This window comes from Nycticebus coucang, chromosome 1 (assembly GCF_027406575.1).
Source record: "Nycticebus coucang isolate mNycCou1 chromosome 1, mNycCou1.pri, whole genome shotgun sequence".
Classification (NCBI taxonomy): Eukaryota; Metazoa; Chordata; class Mammalia; order Primates; family Lorisidae; genus Nycticebus; species Nycticebus coucang.
The window spans coordinates 83,972,169-83,999,882 of record NC_069780.1 but is presented as its reverse complement, the minus strand read 5'-3'; the positions used below and the strand labels follow the sequence as shown (position 1 = coordinate 83,999,882).

Genomic DNA, 27,714 nt, shown 5'->3' with positions numbered 1-27,714 from the left:
AGTAAGAGAAAAAAATCAATAAAATAGTTGGTTAAAACAGACACCACAGAAACATAAAGGATTATAAGAGACTACTATGAACAATTATGGTACAGGGTTCCGCCATTCAGGGCTGGATAGGGACCCCCATTTTCTAGGCCTGAATAAACAGATGTTTTTCTTCCAAACTGCACTCTCTGAATACAAGCAAGATGAGAGAGCAGTTTGGCAAGTATTTAATATGGGCAGGTCCTTCCTGAAGTGGAAAGCATAGACTCTGGTTCTTTGCCTGTATCTAGAAGGACTGTAGTCATTTGTTAATACACTCATTCCCTAATCAACAAGGGTAAAATATTTTCTGTCTGCCAGATCCTGGCCAAGTGTGATTTTTACTCCCAAGAACTTCCTGTTTATGAAGTGCTATATGAATTCTTGAACAAAAGACCCACCTGGTGTTTCCTACTTGGGCCCTCCCCCGACCAACTCCACTGCCAGAGGTTCTGTTGCCCTCCATTCCTTCTGTATTTCTTTCTGCCTAATAAATTCTGTCCTATCACTGATCTGTGTAGTCCATGGATTCATTTTTCAAATCTCTGAGACCAAGGACCCACTGCAGAAAGAAATTGCAGACACAATTATACACCAACAAACTGGATTACTAGAAGAAACAGATAAAATTCTTGACAGACACAACCAAGACTGAACAGTCTTGTCAGGACACTCAATCAGTAATTAAAACCTCTCAATGAAGAAAAGCCCAGGACCAGATGGTTCACTGATTAATTCTACCAAATATTTAAAGAAATATAAGACCCACTATGTCTCTAAATCTTTCAAAAATTGAAGAGTAGAGAACACTTCCAAAGTCTTTATGAGCCCAGCATTACTCTCACACCGATGACTGATGGCAAAGATATCACAAGAAAACTATAGGCCAATACCCCTGATGAACACAGATGCAAAAATCCTCAACAGAATCTTAGCAAGCAGAATTCAACAGCATATTAAAAGGATTATACATCGTGACTAAGTGGGATTCATCTTTGGAAGGTAAGGATAGTTCAATAAACAAAACCCAATTAATGAGATAAACCATCCACACCAATAGAATAAAAAATAAAAATCACATGATTATATTAATAGATGCATAAAATTCACTTAACAAAATTTAATTCATGATAAAAAAACACTCAATTAAAAACTAGGAATAGAAATAAATTACATATTTCTATTGATTGAAATCAATCAACATAATAAAGACCCTATATGAAAATCTCATAGCTAACATTATTCTCAACAGTGAAAAATTAAAAGCTTTTACCCTTACACTAAGACAAAAGCAGGTATCCCCACTCTTGCCATTTGTATTTAACATAGTACCAGAGGTCCTAGGCAGAGTAGTTATATAAGAAAAAAAAGAAGGCATGCAAATTGGAAAGAGAGAAGTGAATTGTCTCTATTTGCTAATGACATAATCTCCTAAACAGAGACACATACACATATCCTTCCCTAACAAACTTAGAATTGATAATCAAGTTCTGAAAAGTTGCAGGATACAAAATCAATATATAAAAGCCAATATCTTTTCTATATATCAACAGCAAAATATCTGAAAATGAAATTAGGAATACAATTCCCATTTGCAATAACATAAAAAGAAGAAAATATTTATTACCTTAAATAAGGAAATAAAAAACCTCATACACTGAATATTATAAAACACTGATAAAAGAAATTAAAGACACAAATGGAAAGACTTCCTGTGTTCATGAATTGGAAGGATTAACATTGTTATAATGTCTGCACTACCCAAAGGGATCAACAGACTCAATGCAATCTACCAAAATTTCAATGGAATTTAATATAGAAACAGAAAAACAATTGTAGAATTCTTACTAAAAACACAAACAGCCAAAATAATGTTCAGAAAAAACAATGCTGAAGGCAGCCTACTTCCTGATTTCAAAATATATTACAAAGTAACTATAATTAAAACAGTATGGCACTGGCATAAAGACAGATCTAGAGACCAATGAAATAAACAGCCCAGAAATAAACCCGGTTTACATGGTCAACCAATCTTCTACAGGGATGCTAAAACTATACAATGGGAAAAAGTCTCTTTAACAAATGGTGCTGGGAAAACTGAATATCTGCAAGGAAAATAATAAAACTGGACTTTTATCTTCTATCATACACAAAAGTCAACTAATATGGACTGAAGACAGAAACCTAAAGCCTTAATCTATAATGCTCCTAGAAGGAAACAGGAGAAAAGCTTCACAACACTGGTCTTAGATATGATTTCCTGCATATAATATCAAATGCATAGGCAGCAAAATTCAAAATAGACAAATGGAAGTACATTAAACTGAAATGTTTTTATGCAATAATAACAACAAAAACATCAACAGAGTGAGAAATCATCCTTTGCAATAATAGAAAATATTTCAAATCATATAAAAGGGTTATTTTTCAAAATATATAAGGAACACCTACATCTCAGTAGCAAAAAACTAATAATCTGATTTTAAAATGATTTGAACAGATAGTTCTCTAAAGAAGGTACACAAGTAGCCAACATGTTTCTTAAAAAATGTTCAATTGTTCAATATTACTAATCATGGAAATGCAAGTCAAAACCATAACAAGACATATTAGCACTACCATATTTATTGTAGCATAATTGTCAAAAAGTGAATGCATAAAAGTGTGTACATAAAATAGAATATTTTTCAACCTTAAAAATGAAGGAAATTCCACAGTTGCAACAAGATGGATGAACCTTGAGGAAAGTATGCTGAGTAAAATAAGCCCATTACAAAAGGAGAAATACCATATGATTCCAATTGTATTAGGTATCTAAAATAAAGTCACAGGTACAGAGATTAGAATGGTCATTTCCAGAGGCTGAGGAGGGGGAAATGGACAATCGCTCTGGAGAAGGTATGAAGATTCACTTACACAAGATGAACAACTTCTAGATCTGTGCCTGTGGTTTACATTGTAAAATAGATTAAGTGTTTTACATTTAAAAATCTGTTAAGAAAGTAGATCTTATGTCAAGTGTTCTTTGCATAGTAAAATACATTTTTAAAAATCTCTACTGGCCCGGCGCCTGTAGCTCAAGCAGCTAGGACACATACATACACCAGAGGTGGTAGGTTCGAGCCCACCCTGGGCCTGCCAAACAGCAATGACGACTACAGTCAAAAAATAGCCAGGCATCATGGCGGGCACCTGTACTCCCAGGTACCTGGGAGGCTGAGGCAGGAGAATCGCTTAAGCCCATAGAGTTGGAGGTTGCTGTGAGCTGTGATGCTAAAGCACTCTACGCAGGGCAACATAGTGAGACTCTGACTCAAAACACGAAAAAAACTATTTGATAATTCTCCCCCAAACAATCTATGCTGTTATACATATAGCACAATGACTTTTTAATTATCTATCACTCGATTTAGTGCAGAAAAAAGTCAGTCAAAATGAGTTTACATTATTTTACTGAATTAACTTGGCTTATTGTTTGAACTATTTGCATAGCTCTTACTTGGAAACAAAATATAAGTTCTTGGGTTTCTTCTAAGGAGAACCCGGCACATAAAATGATAAAAACTAAAGATCACCAGGATGAAACATCAGTGAATATGGTCTCTAACTATTTCAAACCCTGGAGATTAATAAACTACATCTGGTCTTTTTATTCCTCCCCCTTACAAAAGAAAAGTCTGACTATAGAAACTCTAAACAATGAGAAAGACACAGTGACAACTAGAGATGGGCACAGGGTTAAGAAGTATCAACATTTTTCTCTTCATTAGTTGGTAATGAAAAACCTGAGTATATTAAAAAAGATCCAGTTGAAGGATAAATTTGCAAAAGTTAATTTCAATTTCATATTGCACCCACAAAACAGGATACAATAAGATCTAAATCTCAATAGAATTAGCCTTAGATGGGACAGTGGAGACCTCCTTCACAGTAAAGAGGGGGAGGAATGAAGGAAAATGATAATACAGATGAGACTATTTGCCTGTTAGTGGAAGAATGGTCAGACAGATTTAGTTTCCTCCTTAAAAGTTTCGAGCTAACTTTTCTTAGGTGTCCACCAGATATTAAGAGGTCTTATAGGAGTAACTCGTAGATAAAAAATGAATATACTGCATTGTATTATAAACAATTTAGAAGCTTATAGGAAACCAGAAATATATTAATGTGACTGCTTTTAAAATTTATGTTTTAAAACTATTATCCAGTACTTTTACCAAATGATTATTAACAGCTGTAACTTTCTGTATTTTCTTAACACTGCTTTTGGTGAACAAATATTCTTTCAGTGCAAATTTTTCAAGAATTCTAACTATTTGCCACTCTTAAACACACACTTAAATAGAACTACACATTCTGAATATTGCTACATGTAGATTTACCCAGTCATCCAATAAATATTTAGTGAGTGCCTACTAGAGGCAGGAATTTCTCTATTGAGAAATAGAGAAAACACCATTGAAAAACACCAGCAAACAAAACATACCGAACACTTGCCCTCATGGAATTCCACCCCTCATTAATAATGATAATTGCACGCAAGGTAAGAAACAGAAAGTCCTAAGTTTTCATTCTTCAAAGAATACTATTCAATGCTATGGTTTGTTTTTGGTATGGTTAACCTATCATTATGCCAGGTATAAAAACCTTTATGGAAGAGGGGGTTATTCCATGCCAAGAAACGTGAAAAAATGCTCATTGTCTCTCATCATCAGAGAAATGCAAATCAGAACTACTCTGAGATATCACCTCACTCCAGTGAGATTAGCCTATATCACAAAGTCCCAAAACTGCAGATGGTAGAGTAGATGGCATGGATGTGGAGAGAAGGGAACACTTTGGAACTGCTGGTGGGATTGCAAATTAATACAATCTTTGCGGAAGGAAGTATGAAGAATTCTCAAAGAACTCAAAGGTGACTTTCCATTTAATCTCACAATCTCATTACTAGGTATCTACCCCAAAGAACGAAAGTCATTTTACCACAAGCACATCAGCACCAGAATGTTGACTGCAGTTCAGTTCACAATTGCCAACCTGTGGAAGCAACCCAAATGCCCATTAACACATGAATAAATTAAGAAACTGTGGTATGTGAATACCATGGAGTACTTACTATTCAGCCATAAAAGATGGAGACTTTACAACTTCTGTGTTTATCTGGATGGAGTTGAAACATGTTCTTCTTAGTAAAGAATCTCAAGAATGGAAAACAAAAGTATCCAATATATTGAATACTAATACGAAACCAATATATGAACAAATACACACCCACACAAAAGATAAAACACAAATATAATCTAGCAAAGGGGAGGAGAATGGAGAAAGGAGAGGAGGCAATTGGCGGGATCTCACCTAATGCGCTCAAGATGAGGGTGTTCAGCACAACCCTTGGGTGAAGGACTCAACTACAACTTGAATTTACCTTTAGAATTGAAAAATAAAAAATGTAACCTGAACATTTGTACTCTCATATTAATTTGAAATTTACGAAAAGAGTAGGTTATTCCTATGATATAGTCAATAACTTCATTCCCATTCGGTGTATGTTTACTTGGCCTTTATTCTTGTGTCTTCTTTTATATTTACCTTCTAATTTAATGTTTCAGTATAAATTAAAAATAACATTTAGTCCACATTATGACATAAAAATCCCAGCTTTGTCTGTTGTATTAAAAAGGAAAAGCTAATTCTAAAATTTATAGGGAAATGCAAAGGACCTGGAATTATCAACGTAATGCTGAGCAAGAACAAGCTGGACAGGACATACCCGGCAAGGCACACAGCGATGGTAATAAGAGAGTGTGTCACTGGCAGAAGGGTAAGCAGTAAAAGACCACAGGGACAGAAAAGAGAAGCAAGCAACTGACTTACAACAAAGGCTCAAGTGCTATTTGGTAGTACTCTATCAGGATTTTTTCAGCAAATGTGCTGGAAAACTGAGACATCCTTATTTTAAAAATGAGTTTTAACATTATTCTACATCATACTCAAAAATAATGGGCAGTGCCTGTGGCTCAAAGAAGTGGGGCACTGGCCCCATATATCGGAGGTGGCGCATTCAAACCTAGCCCCAGACAAAAATTGCAAAAAACTAAAAAATAATAATAAAATAAATTGGACTGGACTACAGATCTAAATGTGAAATACAAAAAAATAAAGCTCGTTCCAAAAAAATAAAACAAAAAAGATTCAATTTTCTGACCTTGGAGTAGAGAAATATTTCTTCAACAAAATGCAAAAGTATTAATAATAAAACTTCATTAAAAATGAATTCTTCTGTGGCTGGGTGCAGTGACTCATGCCTGTAATCCCAGCACTTGGGAGGCCAAGGCTTCAGCTCACAGGCTTGAGACCAGCCTGAGCCAGAGGGAGACCTGTACTCCCTCTGTACAGATGGCAGACGCCTGTAGTCCCAGCTACTTGGGAGATTGAGGCAAGAGAATCGCTTGAGCCCAACATGTTGAAGTTGCTATAAGCTATGACGCCACAGCACTCTATCAAGTGTGACAAAGTGAGACTTTGTCTCCAATAAATAAATAAATAAATTCTTCAGTCCATCAAAAGACAGTAATAAATTCAACAATTTTTTAAAAGTGGGCAAACACTTAAAAACTTATTTTGCAAAAGAAGATAGATTAACATCCAACATACATATGAAAAGGTGTTCACCAACACTAATCATCAAAGAAATGCAAATTAAAACCACGATCATTGTACTGGCACCAAATGACTAAAACCAAAATGATTACCAATAATATCAAGTTTTGCTGAGGTGGTATGGCAACTGAGACTTTTACAGATGATAGGAGAATAGTTGAAAAATTATCTGTATCTTCTAAAGTTCAATATACATAAACCCTAAGATACAAAAATTTTACTCTCGAGTGTATGTCCAACAGGCATGAACACTTATGTTCAGCAAAACACATGTATAAAAATGGTCAAACATCATAATGGCCCATACTGAAAACATTATGAATACGTGTACTCTTCAATTGTAGTAATAGCAATACCTGAACTCTACCTGAGCTCTTGGAAACGCAAACCATTAAGACATACCCCATTCTTTTGTCTTACTACAAAGAACCATCCTTCCCCATTGATGAGACAGGACTCATCAATGACCCACTTGTTTGCCTACGACAATAACAGACACAGATCAAACTCCCTGTCTTCATCCCATAAATGAATAGCTGAACTATTTGTCCTCACTGACCAATCTCAACTAAATGCTCCCTAACTTAACTTTACCAAGCTTTAGTTCAGCTTCCCTCCTCCCCACATGCCCATCAAATTTCTCTTGCCTCTCTGGTTCAGCAGTCACCGGAAAGCACCCTTCTGATACAAAGAAGTGATTTCTAGAATTAGTATCCATGCTTACAAACTCTCCGTAATGGACCCTCCTCAGCATGCAGGGGTCCTCAAACTTTTTAAACAGGGGGCCAGTTCACTGTCCCTCATACCACTGAACGGCAGGACTATAGTTTAAAAAAAAAAACTATGAACAAATTCCTATGCACACTGCACACATCTTATTTTGAAGTAAAAAAACACAATGGGAACAAATACAATCACACGGCCTCATGTGGCCCACGGGCCATAGTTTGAGGATGCCTGGGTCACAGCATAGACAGACGACGCCCATCCCATTTCCCAGCACCTGACTCCTCCTAGCCTCTTATTCCTACAGAAGAGAAGCCCTTTCTGCCTGACCTTGGAGACGCTTGAAGACTTTAATTCAGAGCATCTTCCCTCTCGCAATAGTCTTTTTAAACAAAGTCTCCTTACTTTAGTTTGAATTGGTTTTTTCGTTCGCCATTAAAATGGGTAAATATCTTACCATATATTCATAACAATTAAGTACTACACTGCAGTGAAAAAGAAGGAACTGCTGCTACACCAACAAGCTGGGCAAAATCTCACTGATACAATGTGGGGCAAAGGACACCAGATATCAGAGAGTAAATATTGTTATCATTTCATTTATATGGAGGTCAAGAAGTGGCAAAGCCACCTAAGGTAATAAAAGTCAGAATGGAGGGAAGGAGATATTAACTAGGACGTGGCATGTGCAGAATTGCAAAACTACTAGAAATGGTCTGTATCTTTGAGTGATGGATTCATAAACTATATGTAAAAAGTCATTTAGCTATACAAAGTACCTTCATATACTTTGCTAAATATCATAGCTCAACTTTTTAAAAAATAAATGAAATAGTCTGGTGGACAAATTTTGGTGTCATGGATCATAGCTCATCAAAATCTTCTACTAAAAAAAGCAAAAGATAAGAAAGGTAAACATTTGTTATAGATACACACACTTGTATCTCGTGCAGTTAAAATTACAGGGATAAAAAGGGTCCGATTTTTAGGCATAGTAATGAGAACATAGGTGTTCATTTTACTCTTTGAATTGTTATAAGGCATTGTTACAGAAACATTTTCTACATGATTTTATAATAAATTTTAAATTGTCAACATATTAATTTTGAGACTCCCTAAACCAAGGGTCCTCAAACTAAGGCCCATGGGCCACATGCAGCTAACCGAGGACATTTACGCAGCCCGCCAGGTGTTTTTGCCACAGCTGCCTGTCTTACTTAGCAGCTGACTCATCCGGCCCGCTGGGTGTTTTTGCCACCCTGCCTGTCAATGCTTAGCAGCCGACTTGCACCGAGCCACAGTGCGCATGTGTGGAATTTGCACCAACTCAACAACTCCCCTCCTTCTCTCTGTCTCTCCCCGCCCCTCCTTCTCTCTGTCTCTCAACTCCTCCTCTCAGTCTCTGGTGTAATCAGAGGAGTCACCAGGTTGCCTGTGCAGAGCCTGTTGCTGCCTAAGGACCGAGGTAAGAACAAGTTAGGATTTATTTATTTATTTATTTATTTTTGAAGTTAGGAGGTCTATTTTTATTATTATTATTATTTTGCAGTTAGTAGGGCCTTTTTTTGCAGTTAATGGGGGCCTTTTTTTTCTGAAGTTAGGAGGTCTTTTTTTTTTTTTTTTTACAGATGGGGGCGCCTTTTTTTGAAGTTAGGAGAGCCTTTCTTTTTTAAGTTGGTTAGTTGGTTGGGGGTGGTTTCTAGGGGGGTTGCATCACAGTGATAACGCAAATAGTCAGCACTCAGTGCTAATACAAATTGTCAGTGATCAGAGGTAATGCAAATGGTCAGAGCTCAGAGGTAATGCAAATAGTGCTCAGTACTAATGCAAATGGTCAGCAGTCAGTGTTAATGCAAATGGTCAGTGCTCAGTGTTATCGCATGGGGGCCCCAAACTGGTAATCTGCCTAGGGCTCCATGGGAACTTAATCCGGCTCTGCAGACAGCTGAGGAGTAGGAAACCCAATTTAATTGACAGTAAGTGCATTTATACTCTGATTGCTATTCAGTTGTATATGATGTTGTATGCTGTGTGCTGTGTAAGCCCTGGTCACACTGTTGCGATCTCTGAGCAGTGCGAGTTCAGTCATATGCTTGTATGGCTGAACTTGCATTAGATTCGGAAGAAAAAAGGCATACATGCCTTCTTTTTTCCTGCAGTGGAATCTGATAGCATGGGTCTTCTCACCTGTGTGAGTTCACAGATCACAGTACAGTTAGCACAGGGTAGTGTGAACTGGAAAGGTGGTGGAGGAACTGGCTCCCTAATCATGCCTGTTCCTGCACCGCACCAGTGTGAGCCTGAGGTAAAAGTGGAGTTCCACCATATGGGCACTGGTGAGGCTGAAATGATGTGGACTGGCAAGGCTGCATTGATGGACACTGATCAGATGGCATTGATGGGCAATGCAGTCTATATGTCTTTGTGTGGGCAAAGTTATTGCTGGTATATTGTTTTTGAAGTGCTGTATATATGTGTTGGTATTTTACTAATAGCAACTTGGAATCCCTAGGAAACAATGATATCAAGAAAGAGAAAAATTGACTTGGAGTGTAGGATATTCAAAGAACAGTGGACTTATGATTACTTTTTCATGCAGTACAAGGAAGAGCTGTGTGTTTGATATACTAGAATATAGTGTCTGTGTTCAAAGAATACAATTTGCGTCGACACTATCAAACTCAACATAAAGATAAATATGATTGTTTTGTCAGAGAAGTGAGAAAAGATAAAAATACTAAAACTGAAATATACATTGACAACTCAGCAAAATACTTTTGTGAAGCAGAAACAGCTAACTACCTCATCACTGAGAGTAAGTTTTCAAGTTGCCAAGCTAATAGTGTGCACTGGCAGACCGTTCATGGAGGGAGAATTTGTTAAAGAATGCCTTTTTTCTGTTCCACATAAAGACACATCTTTCTGTTCCAAAGAGATGTGTCCAGAGAAGGCTGATTTATTTAGTACAGTGACTTTTTCAAGACCCTCAATTACAAGAAGGATTGAGGAAATGGGAGACAATTTGCATCAGCATTTGCAAAACTATGCAAAAAAACTTTCCTATTTTTCCTTGGCACTCAACGAAAGTAATGATGTTCATGATTCTGCACAACTTCTAATTTTTATTCATGGGACGAATGACTATTTTGAAGTCACAGAAGAGCTTGCTGCACTGCAAAGCATCAAAGGAACAATTACAGGAGAGGATACCTATGAAAAGGTTTGCCAAACTGTTAATAGTTTGGAGCTGGACTGGGCAAAACTAGCCAGTGTGACAACTGATGGTGCTCCTAGCATGGTGGAGTCTAAGTAAGGAGTAATTGTTTGCATTAGCCAGGAGATGAACAAACATAACCATTCTCAACCAATAGCCATACACTGCCTCATCCACCAACAAGCACTGTGTAGTAAATCACTGAAGTGGGACTCTGTTATGAAAACAGAGTATCTTGAAATTATGAGTATTATGAAAATGGTATCTTGTGTTAACTTCATTAAAGCTAATGCACTAAACCACAGACAACTTCAGGAATTTCTGTCTGAGCTAAATGTTGCTTGTGAAGATGTTCTGTACCACACAGAAGTCCATTGACTGAGTTGAGGGAGAGTTTTGAAACATTTCTATGACTTCCACAGATTACAGCTTTTCTGCTTTCAAAAAACAAAGAAGTACCAGAGCTCAATGATGCAGAATGGAAATGGCACCTTGCCTTTCTGACAGATGTAACAGAGCTATTCAACAGTTTCAATGTGCAACTTCAAGGAAAGGGGAAGCTCATCTGTGATATGCAATCACATGTGAAAGCATTTGAAGTAAAATTAGGCCTTCTCATCAAACAAGTGAAGGAGGAAAATTTCTGCCATCTCCCCACAACTCAAAATCTGTTAGCAGAAAATCCATTGGTTGCATTCCCAAATAAAACATGTGTGGATTCACTGGAAAAGTTGCAAAAGGAGTTCCAATTTAGATTTAAAGAGCTTCATCTCCACGAACAGGACATATAGCTTTTCCATATCCCATTTTCTATTGACATTGAACATGTGGATATGATTTACCAAATGGAACTGGCTGAACTGCAGAATTGCGACTCTCTGAAAGACGCATTTAAGTCAAGCAGCCTTCCTAATTTCTACGCATCTCTCCTGTCTGAGACATATCCTAATCTCAGGAACCATGCACTCAAAATGGTAACCATCTTTGGCAGCACTTATGTCTGTGAACAGACTTTTTCCAGAATGAAACCTCTGAAATCTCCAACCAGATCTAGACTAACTGATGCACACTTGTATCACTTGTTATGACTAGCAGTGATAAACATGGAACTCATTAGCCAAAAGCAGGCCCATAGTTCCCATTGAAATACTGGTAAGTTTGTTGATTTAACTTTACTTGTTCTTCATTTTAAATATTGTATTTGTTCCCATTTTGTTTTTTTACTTCAAAATAAGATATGTGCAGTGTGCATAGGAATTTGTTCATAGTTTTGTTTTTTTTTTTAAACTATAGTCCAGCCCTCCAATGGTCTGAGGGACAGTGAACTGGCCCCCTGTTTAAAAAGTTTGAGGACCCCTGCCCTAAACCATATACCAAAGGTTCCTGTCATCAAATAGAATGAAAAGATTCTGATGCATCGTGAATGATTAAGCACACCAATTCTGGAGACAGACTGAATCTGAATGCTGGTTTCCCACTGACTAGCAGTGTGGCTTTGGGCATTAAATCTCTGTGCTTTAATGAGATAATTTATAAACAAGGATAATAATTCTAGAAAAATCCTTTCTTCATAAAAGACTTTTTTCCAGAATTAAATTAGGCAATAAAAACAAAGAGCTTAGAAAAGTACCTAATACTTTGTGTATAACCAATTCACAGTAACTTATTTTGTGTCATATTCACCAAAGGAAAAGAAATCTATGCTACATAAATAAGACAAAAAGTCAGGAAAAAAACCTAATTGAGTCCAAACCGGCTGAATTATTAATATGTTGTTGGCTAAAGCAAAAATGTAGAATATCTTGATTTCTTACATTTATACTTATTGCAAATTCATGTATCTTATTTTCTAAATCCATGCCCTCACTCTAATGCTCTCTAGAAATCTATGGCACCAGTTAATAAAGAGGAATGTTTTCCTGGCTACTACAAACCTAAACTTAAAAACCAGGAATTAAGCAAAGAGAAGCCAGAATGGAAATTGAGAAATGAAGCAATTTCACTTTCATAGCCCTTTGAGTAAATCACCAAGAAACACTGCAGAGCCTTGGGGTTCATGGAATTCCTTTCCATCATTCACCCTCTTTCTGGTCTCCACACCATTGTTTGAACACATAAAGCTTGCCAAAGGAGTTTTGTATTTGCTGCCTCTTTCCCTGAGAAACTATTCCTCTAGAAATTTCCATGGCCCTCATTTTTACTTTTTTTTTTTTTTTAACTCTCTACCCAAATCCTGCCTATCAGAAGCACATTTTCTTCACCACCATAGATAAACCAGCAATCTTCTACACTCTTGTTTCCCCTTAGCCAGCTCTATTTTTCCCTGTAGCACTTTTTACCCTCTCACATATTAAAAGTTCCTATTTGTATGTTGATTTTCTGTCTTACTGGAATTAAACTTCCTGAGGACTTTGTTTTGTTCAGAGCTACATCCCCAGAACCTAGGATGTAACCTGGCAACTAGTTGATGCTAAATCATGCCTAAAAGTTGTGAACTCCCAGAATATAACTTTAGAACTAAACTCAAAATACTAATCACTGTGGTTTTTACTTAAGAGATATCTAGAGGACTACTCCCTTTCATTCCACTTATAATCCAGAATTGAGTATGTATCCTGAATCTTTATGAGCAAAGAGATGCACAATATTTTCAGAATTGTTAAAATTTTCAGTGGATATTTTAATTCTAGCTCAAAATAACATTTTTCTTTTTCATTGGATCATATTCTAGTCAACTCAATCAGTGTTACCAAAATTCTAGTTCTCCAACCTACGTTAAATATTATTTTAAAATCTGAAAAAATTTGATTCCTCTGAGTTAAAAAAGCAGTGCTAATTTTACAAAATGAATTATATTTTTGGTAATTACAAATGGTGCTTCTGTGAACATTCTTGCCCACAGTTTTTGGTAAACAGAATACATATTTCTGTTAAGTACTGTCTAGGTAGCAGTAGAATGGATGAGTCATAAGGTGTATGGATTTCAGTTATAGCGGACACTGCCAAATGGGCTGCCAAATGCTGCTGCCAATTTGAACTTTCACCAGCAGAATACGGGTGCTGTTCACATTCTAACACTTGGTATTTTCTTTATTTGTTTCAGTTAGCCAACCTGGTAGATGTGCATTCATATCTCATTACAACTTTAACTTGCATGCGCTTGCGGGCAAATGAAGTTGACCACCTTCACATACAATGACTGGCCTTTGGGCTATCCTTTTTTGTTAATTTTCAATTAGATTATGTGATTTTTCTTAACAATTTCTAAAAGTTCTTTACATGTTTCAATGAGCATTAGTGTGTGTATTATAAAATAATCCAAATGTTTATGACAGTAGAAAAGAAAAATAAAGTGCAGAAGAATAAAGCATATTATGCAGCGATGACAGTAAATGAACTAGTATGACATCTGACATTATCTGACAGATATAATAAGCAAAAGAACCAGTCATAAAAGATATCTGCTGGATTATTTCATTTATATACAGTTCAAAACTAGGCAGAAGGCAGTGAGTAATTGGGAGAGACCATGAAGTGACTTCTAAGGTTTTGGACATGTTCTGCTTTTAGCTCTGGATAGTGGTTACATGTGAACATTTTGTTAAGTTGTATACTTGTGATTGGTGCACTTTTCTGTGTGCACATTACTTATGCATAAAAAAGGTTTTTAAAAATACACAAAAAGTAAGTTTTGCTTTTAATTATTATGTTTGTGTATCACACACAGAGGGAACAAACGCATGCAGGCATACATTCATGCAGAAAGCAGAGAGACCACAGGAAGCAACTAAAGGACGATATTGCAATCTTCAATCAGTTCAAACAAAGTCTTTGCATAATATCCTATGTGGGAGAATAAACACGTGTGTCTAAATTTCTCATCGTGGTTGGAAAGATATCCCCCGTTCTATCTCTAAAGAATTAGTCTAGTGCTTTTTATCCCTTGAAATCAAGCATAGGTCCCTTCCTTTTTAGGTATGCCTTTGTAGACCTTATACATACGCAAGTATGAATGAGGAGTAAGTCATATACTATTTTCTGACAACAGTAGCTCAGGAATGAGTTCTTATTTACAAAACTCCCCTTGGCAACTAACATCCATATCAAATACTATTAATTAAACCATTGACTACTTCTCTTATGTGGCAAAACACAAACGTCTACTGAGGAGAAAGATTCATAAAACAATGTGCTCAGAAAGCAACATTCTATTATTTAGAAAGGTTTGGCTTGTCTATTTGCTTGTTTCAAAAAGATTGTTTTATTTTAAAAGACACGTTGTTGAATACACATGCCTTTTAACCATGTGGTGGGGAAGATAACACTGATTTCTTTCGACTGCCTTCTCCTCTGTACTCAGCCCACTGTTGTCCAAATCTTATGAAACATGAGAAGACCCATCTCTCCCTTTACTGCACTGTTTGTTGTAGTAAGAGTCCTTTGATGAGAGCAGTTATGTAACCAAATTTTCCATAACTAGTAGGCAATTATTAAAGCTTTACAGTGGCTAGTTTTCTTACTGGCACCTGAAAAACTTTAATAAACTTTAAATTTATATAATACAATAAACCCAATATGTAACTTTAAAATGATTAAAAATATACAAAAGCTAAGTGAAAATAAAGAGGTAAGAAGTGTTCCCACTGGTGAAGGTTATTTATAGCTAAGTAGACAGCGACAAAAAAATTCATACACATTTTAAGAAAGAAAAAGAAATCTATATTAAAATTGCAACATCCGAGTCATGTCTGACCTCGACAATTACAAGATGTACTCAAACATGACTTGCATTCATCTTTTGTTATTGGTACTATAATTTTAAGTTTTTTTTACTTTCTTAAAATGTTTATACATTTTTTGACACCCTGTGTATAAATAGTGGGAAGAACATTAAAGAAAAATCTTGGACTGGGACAGAAGACCTAATGCCAGATCTGCCACTAGCTAGTGGCATGCCTTTAGGAAATCCATTCTACCTCTTGTGATCACAGTTTTCAGTCTTCCAAATAAATAGGATAGACTCTTTTACACTTACATAATTTCATACTTCATATTTATATCATTTCTCAGAGGAGCTATGTGTAGGTATTTAAATCTGAATAATTTCCTTCATAAACTCTCAATGTAAATTTCCATGAAACGTCTATGGTAAAGCAACTCCTTAATAAAGCGTCCTCAGCTGTCTGCAGCACAGAAGCATGCCCACTTAGTTTAGGGAGTAGCACTGGAAAATGTAGGACACGTCCGCAGATACAACATTCCATTCCTTACCATATTATAGAAATTATTCACACCCAAAAGAATAGAAAATAACACATTTACATAAGTCAAATTCTTTAATCTGTGAAAATTTGGTAGCTTATGAATGCAGAGAATTCACTTTCCATATACATTATCCTTCTGCTTTGGTGTTCAGTAAAATATCTATATTTCGATATGTCAACTCTGAAATTAAATCCCCTTTGTACTTAACTTGGCTAAGAAATACAATTTTGTGTATTATTTTTCCATGGGTTAGGTTCTAATTAGGAAACACAAAAATACTGACAAACATCTAAAATAGTTAACTCTGAATATAAAGGTGCCAAAACAATCATAAACAAAAATTTATTGTATCAGAAAAGACAAGGCTGTATGAATGAAGGAAGGAAATTAGAAGACTACTGAGCAAACTTGTCACTATACAAATTGGAAAACTGAGGCCCGAATAGATGAAATGACTTACTGAAAGTGATACAGCCAATGAGTTAACAGAGCTAAGATATAGCAGTGTTCTTTCTGCCACATTATTAATATAACGCCTTATCAATCATGACTTGGTAGACATGCACAGTGAATCTTAAACAATACATATTCCATTTCTATACATGGTCCCAGTGATCCACTGACCCATCAAAAGATTAACATGACTTTTCTATGTAATCATTTACTAACTGAATTGCCTTTGATTTGGCATGCACAGTGGAGCACATACGCAAAGAACTTTGAAGTAGTCAGTATAGAAGTATATATAACCATCTCAAGCATTTATAATTTAGTTAGATAATTAACACTATACACCGTTCAACTACAAAATAAAAGACATCATCTTCTAAAATAATTAAATCTAATCAAGAGATAAAACATACAAGTATGGACAAAGAGGATTTGGGGAGAACCAGAAGGGAGGAGTTTAACATTAGGTTTAACTCTAGGTCCATGAGATCTTAGGGCTGAAAAGAACTTTTAAATAATCTTAACTTCCCACTATTGCTTGATTTGGGCTGTCTTCCTATCCAAACTAAGTTCAATCACTATGGCAGTAAGGAACCTCCTAAAGAAATCCATTTTCTCTTTGGATAGTTCTATAGTATCCTTTAAATTGAACTTGTCTTCCTTTGTGTTTTTCTCTTTGGTCTTGGTTCTATACCTTGGAATCATACAAACAAAGTCTAGTTCATCTTGCATGACAACTTCAAACAGCAGGGGATTACTCTTCTATTCTTCAAAGAAAACAACCCACAGAACAATTAATCAAAACAACATATGACAAACTTTCATCTTCATGAAAACGCCAATCATGACTCTCTGAACAGACTCTTAAGTATTTCTAACTCCCACAAACCAGGGCAACCAGGGTTTAACACAGCACCAGTTGATATAACCACTATGAGACCAACACTTTTTCTTTTTAAAAATTGTATTTCTCTCAGTGTCTAAGACATCAAAGTACTAAACAGCCATTACATGTTATTAATTCACGTTAATCATGTTCTTGATTAAAACTTCTAATTATTTAGAATTTTATAAAGTAACATCTGAGACGAGCTGAAGAACTAGTGAAATATGGATATATTAATATAAAGCAGAAAGTTGGCATCTCCAAGGTTAAACATTCCTAACCATAAATAATGGCTAAAGAAGGTATGGAACAAGGGCAAGTCAGCCTTTTCAAAGTGAGTAGTTGCACATAAAGTATGGAATATAGATTATGAAGACCCATAAAAAGCAGGTAAATTGTACTGGATCCATCAAGTAATAAGAAGATACTGCAGACATAGGAATAACAAGATGTGAGATATCTAACCCCAGTGAGAACAGCCACATCACAAAGTCCCAAGCTGCAGATGCTAGTGCAGATGTGGAGAAAAAGGAACACTTTTGCATTGCTGGTGGCATTGAAAACTAATACAGCCTCCTTGGAAAGAAGGATAGAGAATCCTCAAAGAACTCAAAACAGACCATCCATTTAACCCTGCAATCCCATTACTAGCCATCTACCCAGAAGAAAAATAAATCTTTTATCACAAGGATGTCTACATTGGATTGTTCACTGCAGCTCAATTTATAATCACCAAGATATGGAAACAACCTAAGTGCCCACCAACCCAGGTATGGATTAATAAACTTATGGTATATGTACACCATGGAAAACTATTCAGCCATTAAAAAAATATGGAGAATTTACATGTTTTGTATTAAACTGGACAGAGCTAAAACACATTCTTCTTACTAAAGTATCATAAGAACAGAAAAGCAAATATTCACTATACTCAATACTAATATGAAACCAGTAGATGAACTAATACACACCCACCCCGGAGAAAAACTCAATTCAATTTAAGTTGCAGGGAGGAGGGAAGCGGATTTGTGGGCTCCCACCTAATGGGCACAATGTAAGGGTAAATGGCACACCTCCGGGGGTGGGACACAACTACAATAGGGACATTACCTAACAAACACAAACACTGTAACCTAATGTACCCTCATATTAATCAAAAATTTTAAATATAATAATAAAATAAAAAAGAACCACAAGATGAAAATGGAAACAGTATGTTCAGATGAATAATAATGAGCAAAGAAAAAAACAAGTAAGAAATATTATATAATATTATGTTAAAAAACAATGGTAAGAGGAGGTGCAATGAAGACAAACTTGACCATGGCAGATACAGATCATTTTAAGGGAAAGGCAAGTTCTGTTTAAGTTGCATGCCTGAGAAACTAGAATAATGAGGATGCCAATTTCAAAACCTGGGGAATTATTTGGAAATGGAAGATAATTAATTTCTTTGATTAGCATGTCATTAAAGTGGAACTGTTCAAAAACAGTAAGAAAATACAAAACTAAAAATCAGTAAAAATAATATCTAGGGCGGTGCCTGTGGCTCAGTGAGTAGGGCGCGAGCCCCATATGCCGAGGGTGGCAGGTTCAAACCCAGCCCCGGCCAAACTGCAACAAAAAAAAAAATAGCCAGGTGTTGTGGCGGGTGCCTGTAGTCCCAGCTACTCGGGAGGCTGAGGCAAGAGAATTGCGTAAGCCCAAGAGTTAGAGGTTGCTGTGAGCCATGTGACGCCACGGCACTCTAACCAAGGGCGGTACAGTGAGACTCTGTCTCTACAAAAAAATAATAATAATATCTAGATATATTATAGAATAACAATACAGGCAGTTTTGATTCAAGAGTATCCACTGTATAGATTATCCATACTATTTTCTAATCAACCTTTCATCTTTTGAAATTCTGCTACTGAAAATTTTTAAATAGTTATTATTAAAAAAAGACCTAAGTATATTTTACATAGTAGCTCTCCACATCTATCCTCCAAAAGTAAAGACATATTTTAATAAATGGATCAAGACAAACTTTTTAAGAACATAATTCTATGTCATTCTACTATTGGATAATGATAAAGCTATAATCAAATGCAATATATTAGAATCATAGAATTTTAAAACTGTTACAATTTGAAATGACCTTAAACATGGCCATCTGGTCTAACCACCTATCCAACACTCAAACTTTCTCTGAAATATGCCTGCCAAGTAATTATCCCGCATAATTGGAAGCCTGAGTGCTTTCAAATACAGTGAGCTGCACTGCCTCTCTTCCCAATCAATTATACCTAGGCAGAACTCTAGTAGAAAGTTCTTCTTAATTTGGAGCCAAAAATATTACTCCCCGTGTTTCTGTTCATTAGTTCTGCTTTTCTGTTTTTAACCATCACTGCCAAGCAACAAAGTCCACTTTCTCATCTACATCCAAGATTTTCAAATATGTGAGAACTTTCAAATATCTCAGTGCTTTTAGCTATAATAAATTACTTCTACTATTATTTGTCTTTTAAAAATATTACTACTATGTGGAAATCTCTCTAAACTTTATCTTAAATAATTCTATTAATTAACATACTTAACATAAAATTAGTAAAATAAAATCATTAACTGCTTTTTGATAATTATATATGTATGTACATATGTGTGTATATATATTTACTAGTATCATAACTATGATATCATGCAACATTTTTTCAAAATGTGCTCTGCCAAGCTATGTTTTCCCCTGTTGAAGATTTTTAAATAGTTATTATTAAAACAAGTCCTAAGTATAGGTCTTAAACAAATGATTTCTATACTTCATCTTTTTAGACTTAGCCTATCTCGCTGTCCCTTTAAAATCATATTGGATCCTAGTTCTGTCGCCCATATTCACTACCTGTCCCAATATCACATATCCTCAGTTTAGACGAGTATTTCTTTTGTATAGTTTGATTTTAATCATTGAAAAAATGTTGGGTAATGATGAGGCCCAAATTTCAAGAGGAAACATAATCCAGAATGAAGATAAGATGTTCCATGTATTTAGTTAAAGCAACTCACCCAGTTTTCCTTTGATTGACACTGTATTTCTAAATATTGTACAATAGAGATCATATAACTTATTTTCAAGTAACTTGACAAAATCAAGACTTAATGACTTAATAAGATATAACCAAAGAAAGACCTTAAAGTTTGGATTCACGGTTTAAACAAATTTTTATTATATGCATATTTTGGTGCCCGGTGCTACATTTGTTTTCTGATAATTGAGTCAAATAAGACACTGCTCTCAAGGAGCTTACGATCTATCAGGGAAGGCAGACTATTATGGTTTATGACTGACATATGGTACTATAAACATTGGAGGCAATTATGGAAATGTGAAGGCACAGAATGTAGTTATCTACATCGGACTGGCAGGGATTTGAGTCTGAGTTAAGTTTGAGGTTATTTGGCAACAGTCAGATTAAAGTGTAGGATCTATGGATGTGGTTCTTGTTCTTCAGGGAGATCTGGGCCGGACATAAGCGACAGTGAATAAATGGTAATTATAGGCACAAATCTGGACAACAGCACTGAAGCAGGAGATAACTAAGGAAAAAAGAAACTACTGGCATTTTAGGAAAAGGTAAGAATATGCGCAGAGATGTGAAAGAGCAAGTGTGTAGTAGACTTGACTCCTGAGGGCTGGGCGGGGACAGGGACTGGAATGGATGGGGAAGACACTGCTGAGGCGTCGGAGGCTGTTCCATCTAGAGCCTTGTGTGTGGGGCCAAGAAACTGCAACCTGGCTGAGAGTAGAGTGATGGCTCCTGTCTGTAATCCTAGCACTCTGAGTAGCTGAGGGAGGTGGATTGCCTGAGCTCAGGAGTTCGAGACTAACCTGAGCAAGAGCCAGACCATTTCTCGACCAAAAACAGAAAAACCAGCTGGGTGTTGTGGCAGGCGCCTATAGTCCCAGCTACTTGGGAAGCTGAGGCAGGAGAATTGCTTGAGCCCAAGAGTTTAAGGTTGCTGTGAGTTATGATGTCACAGCACTCTGCCCAGGGCAACAGACTGAGATTCTGTCTTAAGAAAGAAAAGAGAAGAGAAAAGGGGAGGGAAGAGAGTAAGGGAGAGGGGAGGCGAGGGGCAAGGGAGGGGAAGAGAAGGGGAAGGGAGGGGAGGGGAGGGGAGGGGAGGGGAGGGAAGGGAATTGCAACCTTACCAGAAAGCTATGGAGTCCTGAAAATCTCTCAATATGGAAATTACCTGACTGTAGGGCCAGTGTAGAATATGAATGGGTGGAGGAAGACAAGAAGCAGGGGGACTCAGGAGTCCACTAAAAAGGCTAAGATATAAAGAGAAGGTCTAAGGTGATCCCCAGGATTTTATTAATAATCTGGATGGTAAAGGAGGCAGTATGTCTTTTGCTGAGAAAGTGGTGAAGACAGGTTCTGAATTCAGGTTTTATCATTTTGAGCTGAGTCTGAGGTCAGGGTGAGACAGTCGGGTTGAAAAGCTGGATGTAAGGGTGGGGTACTCTTTAGAGTGGTCTGAACTGGACATAGAGACTTAGGAGTTAGCAGTGAACAAGTGGTAGTTACAGTCACGGACTTGGAAAAAAGCACATAGGCAGAATGGAAAATCAGAGGGAAGTCTAACAGACTAAAGGCCAAGTCAAATTCAAGATGTAAAATAAAAAGGTCACTGTCTGAAGATTCACCTAAAATATCTTCATTAATTTAAGGTTTATTTCGTATTCGTGACTACACATTAAATTTCTAAAATTTTTGGACACAAATTTAACAGGTACTTTGTCAACCTGGTACTGCTGCTCTACTTACACATCAAAAAATAACAAATAATAGCATTAATTTATCATTTTGTGGCATCTCAAAACAATGTGGGTTAAAAAAAGGAAACCGCAAAGAGGCCAGGAAAAGTTTATGATAGGACTCAAGTTCAAAATCAAAATTATAGCCTAGAATGTTATGGAACCCAACGCCTTTATTTCTCCTACATTTTAAAACATGATTCCTCTATTATAGTCTTTGGAAAATATTGCTGTTATAACACTCAAATGGGAAACTTGTACTTCTGATTGCTCATGTTTATATGCTCCCATTGCCTCCCAATGCTACAGATAAAAAAAACCCAAAGTTTAAATAAATCAAAATATCACCTGGGCAAAAATTTTACAATCTCGTGGAGTATTTCGGTGGTCTATACTCCTGGGTCTTGTAAACTCAAATACCCCTCTTAATCAAGATGTTTTATATATACTCAATTCACACGAGATAAAAAAAAAACTAGCTTATTCTCTAATACTAATAATTTGCATATTCTTTCACAGACCATTAGTATAGCTGAGATTCTTAACCTGGATATCAGAAGAAATTTGATGTAATGGATCCAGTCACAGCCTGGGACAACTCTAGTCTTCTAAGTTCCTAATTCAGTGATAATCAAGCCAGAATGTTAGTAAAATACTCAAGTAAAAATATTCAACTCTAATTCTCCAAAGTTCATCTTCTTTTTAATGAGTTAGATATTTGCCAGCATCACCTTTGCAACCATCACTAAGACTTTATCTAGTCTCATAATTATGAAATAATAAAAAATTTTTAATTATGATATAAAATTTCAATTAATTATTCAACATATCTAAGATATTGTGACATTGACTTAACAGGTATACGTTGTTGGGCCTTCCACATGAAGATTTCTATATTCACCAAAGAGAACTTAGATTGTTTCACTTTTTACCTACTAAATTTAACTTTCCAAATCTATCTTAAATAACTGTAGACATTATATGCATATGCATTCAGTGTACGTGTAGGCAATTTAAGTGTGTAGTTCTGAGAAGAGACAGAATGCCTTCTAAAACACTCCAGTAAGATATACAGTAGTTAGGGGATTTGCTGTTGCCATCTTCAGAACAATCTGATTATGACATTTGATGAGGGCAGGAGGAGAGGGGTGTTGGGAAGATTCCAAGAACCTGACTGATCCAAGATGGCTTGACTTCACATATAGAATCCCCGTGACCATAAGACACATATGAACATCTGTGTCAATATGTCAACATTCATCAAAGAAAAGGTTCAGATACATAAATTATATCTAAAACATGGAAATGTGTCCTTTTAGTTGGGAAGACCTTGACAATGTCTACTTTCCTGAAATGCTAATCCCCAGGTGGTGGCACAGAAACTGTTAGCAGTGAAGAGAAGCGATAGTTGTAGATTGTGGTTATTCCTGAACCTGCCCACACTGTCCTCAATTGATATCCAACAGGGCAGATACCCAAGGAAGAATACACGAACACAATTCAGGGCCACTGCATCACATGCCCAGAAATGTAGCCTGCTATCACAGCATACTGTGTAGCACTAGAATACACAAAACTATTAACACTGAAAATTAGGAGATATTCTTTACCATGGAGCTTTACTTAATGCTGGACTTTGGGTGGATCTTTACTCTTTACACAGTCTCCAGACATTTAGTCTCACATATTCTCATGAACAGCCACTGCAAAATACCAATTCTAATGTCCTTTCTTTATGAAATATACTTTAAAAAATGTACCTTAACATCTCTTACAGGACATTTGTAAAAAAAGAACAACCTACATTTGAGTAATGATAATGCTGGAATAAAATGTTATCTATGATCAATATAACTTTTAAGAAATCTTACTTGAAAAATGACCAGTAATGGCAATTTCATTTTTTTTCCAGATCGGCACATATGTTTCATTATTACCTAAAAGCACGTTACATGTTTGAAAGTTAATTACATATATACTATTCAATTGTATATATGTAATCTAACTATTGAATATTGTTTGCTTTTATTCACCCATAATATTAACCATTTCTATGAAAAACAAGCAGTCTAAGCCACAAAACTTTGTCTCTTGGCGGGGGAGGGGGCAGGTGTATTTAAATTTATATTTATAAATTTAATCCCAAGTAAAAGATTACCACCAAAGAGCTCCACACTCTAAATTCATCATTCTTTTTATCTATACACGTTAAATTTGCAAGCTACATTTTATCCCCAAAAGGTGCATATTAAATACAATTTTGTAAGTGTCAAATTTAATACATTTATTTTAATAATACCCTTACTATATCTAATTTACAAACAAAAATTGAAAGATAAAATTGATTCTGTCATGTGTGTTTTCTTCTGCCGTTCATCCATGTAAACTAAATAGACCTTAGGATCATAGTTTAGCGATCTCGTATTTCATGAATATATCTTCCTTGAATATTCCATGACTAAACAATCTTTTAAACTGATACTTGTTCAAAACATAGAATTTCAATATCTAATAAAAGTGGCACATTTAATGTACGAAATATCAGTAACTTCTTCTGTACTTTTGTAAAGATGTGTAAGAATTACATAAATCCATGGTATGAACAAAACCTTATAAAACTCTATCTGGAACACTGAGAATTAACATTCTTCACCTCTCTTCACCCTGTCATTATCTACCTGTGAAACAAATGTGTTATTTTCTCATCTGCAAGCTTTGCTAAAATGTATTTTAGTAAACCACCTCACTTTCATAAAAAAAGCAATAACATTTTCCATATAAGAATATAAGACATGAAGAACATACGATGGGCATAGATACTGCTTCTTTTTCCCCTTTCCTTTCTTTGAAGACTTTTCTTTGGAACAGGCTTCTTCAACCCACAAGGAAATTAAAATAAAAAAAGCAATCGCCAATAAAAGCTTCATCTTGAAAAGTTAAATTTCAGAAGAGCGATCTACAAGAGAGAACAAGAAAACGTTTACATTTATGAAGGAAGAGAGAACCGTAGGACTGTCCCCTTAAGGAGTAGTTCTTACAACCCAGAGGGCAATTGCACTTGAACATCACATCCTCATGGCTCAATCCTACATGGCTACACGTCACTCTTTATTTGCAGTGTCTTCTATATAGTAATAGTAAGTAATAGTAAAGTCTTTTTATGTAGCACGAAAAGTCAGTTTAAATAACTGCACACTGAAAACAAGATCCCAATGAGATATAATAGATGACAAAATTTCTGATTCTAGGGTTATAGTAAATAGTAAACGGATATTGAATTGCACAGTATATCAAAATTTGTTTAGAAAGATGGCTGGAAGGATGTGTAACACTATTAAAGTACTTAACTTGGGTCAGTACATTTGAAAAAAAAAATTTTCTCTTACAATGTCTGTATTTCTTGAATTTTGAACGTATGCGTGTATTTTTTCAAAAACAAAGAAAGTATTTTAAAAAGAAAACTCTACGTAATAAAAAAATGACGGAAGTAAAAGATTAGCACCAAAGAGTTCCACGCTCTACATTCATCATGTTTTTTATCTATACACGTTAAAATTGCAAGCTACCTTTTATCCCCCAAAGGTGCATATAAATTAGCTTTTGAGTTTTCCCATTTATGTGATAAGAACACAAATAATCAAAAAGATAACTCCAGAAATTCTAAGTGACACGATATGAAATAAAACAGCAAGAGTGCTTACCCTCTTTCAAATAATCTTCTTAGCCGTATTTTAATAACATTTCTCATGCTCGAATGAGAATCACATTCTTGCCAGAGAGTCTAAAAGGGGGAGGGCGGTTAAGCATCTACTAACACTGGACTGTTTAAATCTCTTCTACATCCTTCATTTCCAAACAGTAATTTGTTTTTCTTTCATTGTTTTCTGCAGAGTGAGACCTGTCACATTCACCATCACTAACTTAATTCCTGTCTCACCTTTATAAATTTGCTTCTCCTATGTCATAATTTTGCAAGTCCCTTTCCCCCAGGATTTCCCTCACCCCACCCCATATTATCTTTTACATACTAAAGGCAAGCCAGGGGGACTTCTGCCTGGGTCCTGGAAACCGAAGACCCGGAGGGGGCTCATCAGACTCCAGCCACCAAGGCTCTCCTCTGTCAACTTAGAGATCGGACGCCCCCTTCCCCCATCCCTCAGCGGCAGGTGCTTGCAGACAGCTTTGGCGACAGCAGCAGGTACTTCTCCCACTTTCACATCCCCACTGGGCAGCCAGGAGGGCCGCCCTCAGGCTGGAAGGGCGCGAGAGAAATTCCGCACTCCGCTGCGTCTCCACCCCCAGGCTTTCAAAGGGGACAGCCGCAAAGACTGGCAGGTCTTCATAAACAAAACAACACAAGGAGCCCTCCTAGCCAATCTTGCGTCCCCTAATTCTCCCCGGCCCTCTGCGTCTCTCCACCCGGAGGGTCTCGGGGACGCCACCGCACCGGTGACCGGGCTGCAGCGGCCGGGCGCCCGCGCCCCTCCCCGGGCAGAGAGGCGCTGCCCCCTCCCCCTGCACGCCGCAGTGCCCCGCGCCACCGCCACCCCGGCTCGACCCGCGCTCTCCGCAGACGTGTCCACCCCGGTCCCCAGACCGCCGCCGCCGGCCCGACCACCAGCCTCTCCTCCGAAGGGGAGTCCCCGGCACTTACCCGGAGGCGCCCCTGCTCGCAGCTGCCGGGTGAGGTAGTGGCAGCTCTGGGCCCAGGTGGCGGTGGCTGCCGGGGGTGCAGCGGGCGCAGAGCGGGGGCAGCTGCGTCCCCGCCGCCCGCGCGACCGCCGAGCTCGGCTGACGCGCCTGCTCGGGCCGCGGAGCCTGCGCCGTGCGAGCCGCTGTCGGGGCCGCTGCGGGGACCGCGCGGGGAGCTGGGGACCCAGGACGGGGGAGGGAAGAGTTATCCAGACCGCGCGACGTCACGACACCTTCCCCTGAGGCATAGCAGGGGGTTCTCGCTGAAGAAATGTACCCCCCACACACTCCTTGGGGGCTAAAAGGGATGGGGAGGAATTGGGGCGATTGTGTTGTTACAAAAGGGGGGAACCTTCCCAGGAGCTGAGGTTGCTTCAGGTCAGCATTTGATCACCTGCAGCAAAAAAACTACAGAACAACGTCTGACCTTCTTGGGCCAAAGCAGACAAAATAACAGTTTCTGTGATTCATCATTCGCCTCGAATACTGGCCTCAAACTAGCTTAATCTCAGAAGTTTACTTCTAATTTCTAAAAGCCTGACCTTTCTCCAAGCAACCTTAAATTATTCAAAATTACTAAAACAATACAGTCGTGCAGAAAATACTATTTTTAACATTTGGTACAAGGTTAACCTTTTTACAGATCTTGACAGTTTCGAAACCCCTTTCCCATGCCTTATCTCATTTAATCCTCACCACATCTATTCCTGGACAATTTTTTCTTTTTACATCTTGAATGTATATGCCTGATTGATTTTTGATTAAGAAAGCACTGTCTCAGGTAAAAGTCATTTAGCATTGTACTGTGAACCTACAGATGTGTCCATTAACAAAATTTTCAACTCATAGCATGTAGGGGAGAGGAATATTCCCCATAAATAACTATGTTTTATAAGCATCACAAGATATTCTGATGCCTAAGAGTAGAGCTTATAAATAATTATTACTTTATTTACATTACACATTGACAATTACTTAAAAAACTGTACTAGTTGGAAA

General features: G+C 37.0%; 1 protein-coding gene across 2 annotated transcripts in view; it reads right to left on the bottom strand.

Annotated features, from left to right (window-relative positions):
• The window catches only part of GLRB (glycine receptor beta), a 90,039-nt gene extending 63,189 nt beyond the window's left edge, over positions 1-26,850 (bottom strand). Inside the window, exons 1-2 of one of the 2 annotated variants that reach the window (XM_053583461.1) lie at positions 26,678-26,850; positions 24,829-24,979 (exon numbers count right to left, since the gene is read on the bottom strand). In XM_053583461.1, the coding sequence (XP_053439436.1) occupies positions 24,829-24,950 (122 nt within the window). In that variant the 5' untranslated portion in view covers positions 24,951-24,979; positions 26,678-26,850. Of the gene's footprint in view, positions 1-428; positions 590-24,828; positions 24,980-26,677 lie in introns of those variants that run through there. The other variant, XM_053583467.1, reaches the window with a different exon arrangement.
• Between the last annotated feature and the right edge of the window lie 864 nt (positions 26,851-27,714).